The following is a 2,535-nucleotide window of genomic DNA, read 5'->3' on the forward strand; positions in this document are numbered from 1 at the left end:
ACCTCAACTTTTTATTCTGTTTCTTTCTTTTTTTTCTTTTTGGTATAATTTCCAATGTTCATGAGTATGTTTTATCCTCTTACGATGTTTTCTTGGAGTTTTCTGTCTTTTGAATTTTTTCTTTCCTTCAAATTGTTTCTTATTGTCAAGTAGTATATTTTATATTAGAAGATCTCATTGAGTGTCACAGCATATTTGCTCATGCCTATTATTTGGGAGTTGGGTTCTAAAAGCTGACTAGCACCTACATGTGGGCACTTAGTGCTTATCAAATGTTGCTACACTGTATACTGTCCCATTTCAATGGGGGAACTCTTAGTGGTAATATCCTTAGGTCTCTTGTCATGGACTGATATGATTACACATAGAAGAGTCTTTCAATCTTTCTGAAGAATATAATCCTGGATTTCAACATTCTCTGAGATGAGTGAAGAAAGAAGGCCAACGGTGTTAACATCTATGAGGTGAAACTTCTACTTTATTGCCCAGCTGTCATATGGTGAACTCTCCCTCAAATATGCATATGGTCTCCTGATTTAGAGACTCTGCTTTACTTTCTTTAGTGAATGATCCTCTAGTCTATTACTGGGTGTAAATGGAGGCAGTCATGTAGCTTCACACAGAGATAGAGGGGATCTGGAGATCTAATTAGCTCTTGAAAAGATGTTTAAGCATTCCATTTGTACTGTCCCCACCTTTACTTCTTTCAAAGATACCTAATGCCACAAAATTCTGAGCATATGAGAGATTTCAAGGTGTAAACTAGGTGTTTTCTTGGTTTCTCCAGTTCTATCCTAGTGTCAGATGTTGTGAGAATGCCAAATCAGATACTGTTCCTTTATCTGCATTCTGACTCCCAAATATTGGAGTTGTGATTCTACTGTTTTGTTTTATTTGTCCCTGTGAGTTAATGCCATTTTTAATCCCTTTTCTGTCATGTTAGTGACTTTCACGCAAAAGAGACAAAATGTTTATATTACGTCTGTCACTTTTAGCCAGAATCTTCAGGTTGCATTTCTAGGACAACAGCTAGGAACACACCAGGCCCACAGAAGCCTGGAGACTGACAGATAAGATTTTAAGTCTTGAGTGGATCTATCATACTCTGAATAGATGGTGAATGAGGCATAAAACCCTACAAATACTCTTTCTTTATCTTATAATTTTTACTGATTTATTTCATGCAATGAATTTTTTTAACATTTAGGTTTCAATTGACTGTGAACACAAACAGAATGAGATATAGACCTTACCCCTAGACCTTGCTCAATCTAATTAGAGAGATAACCAAGGAAACTGAGAATGTACCACCGTTAGTTATTATTTCTCAATTACAGTGCTAAATTCTTTATATACCTTTCCTCATCTCACCTGTATAATCACCCTCTAAACCAGGCATTCCTGTCTCACATTTTAGAAATCCAAATCTAGGAAGAATAATTGATTGTTATGCAAAGTTGCTTTCTTTAACTACTACACTATGAAGAACTGTGTTGCACAATATAGATTATCACACAATTTTTTACAAGGTACATTCAGGGCTCTTTCAGTTTGACAGGAGTCCAAGTCAAACTTAGTTTGATAAATCAGCCAACACCACAAAGGTGTGTAAAACTGATTGGTCAAGAATGTAAATGGCTTCTTGTATGGCTAGACAAGGTAGAATCAACCATATCATGAGGGTGTATCTCTCTTCCCACTTTTTTCCTGCTTGGTTCTACTGGCTTTTAGTTTCAAATGGTCTCTCCTGTGTAGTGAAAATGGAATAGCCAGAATCCCTAGATTTAATTATAACCTGGGAAGGGAGGCTTTTTAAAGACAATTTTGGCAGAAAAGACTACATAGTTAAAAGACTATTCCCTGTCGTCAAGGTTTTGCATGTGCTAATTGGACAAGACTGTATGATGTAACATGGGCAAGACAGTCTTTCAAAATCACATAAAATGTGTTCCCTGTATCAAAATAGGTCCAGCCAAAAAAACAAATAGGATGCTATATATTTCCTAAAGAGGATATTAAAACAGAGAATTAGTTATGTAGATATTGCCAGGGGGAAAGAGCAAAAGGATGACACTGAGAAAATAGAAAGACTAATGAACTGTAGAAGATAGCTACCACTCCCAGGACTGGCAAACAAATAGCAATAGGGAGCATAACCAGATTCTAGAATCTCAGAGGAGACGTTCTATAGGATTGGCTTGGATAGAGAGGGTTGGAGGTGCCTCACAGCTGGTGCTTGAACTTCTGAAGCACAGGCTCTGCCCAGAGGTTGCCAGGACCAACAAGGAGGGAGATCAATAAAAATGCCTGATAAGTGCTTTAGTCACTAAAGGGGCAAAGGCCAGGCAGTGCAGTGAGGGAGGATAGGATAGCAGGTAAGCGAGTCCTACACAGCTGCTGACTATACAGCTAAAGGGGTGCAGCAAGTTTAGCACATTTGCATGTGCTTATTAGCTATTTGCATGCGTTCCTTTAGGGTATCTCTTTCAAATCATTTGCCCATTTATTAAATGGGTTTTTAAATTATTGATATAT

General features: G+C 37.5%; 1 protein-coding gene across 1 annotated transcript in view; it reads right to left on the reverse strand.

Moving 5' to 3' along the window:
• The window catches only part of LOC105823523 (olfactory receptor 8B3-like), a 16,892-nt gene that overhangs the window by 236 nt on the left and 14,121 nt on the right, over positions 1 to 2,535 (reverse strand). Inside the window, exon 3 of the mRNA XM_012660763.1 lies at positions 2,391 to 2,409. Coding sequence (XP_012516217.1) covers positions 2,391 to 2,409 — 19 coding nt within the window. The remainder of the gene's footprint in view (positions 1 to 2,390; positions 2,410 to 2,535) is intronic.

Source organism: Propithecus coquereli, unplaced genomic scaffold (genome assembly GCF_000956105.1).
Source record: "Propithecus coquereli isolate 6110/MARCELLA unplaced genomic scaffold, Pcoq_1.0 Scaffold678, whole genome shotgun sequence".
NCBI lineage: Eukaryota > Metazoa > Chordata > Mammalia > Primates > Indriidae > Propithecus > Propithecus coquereli.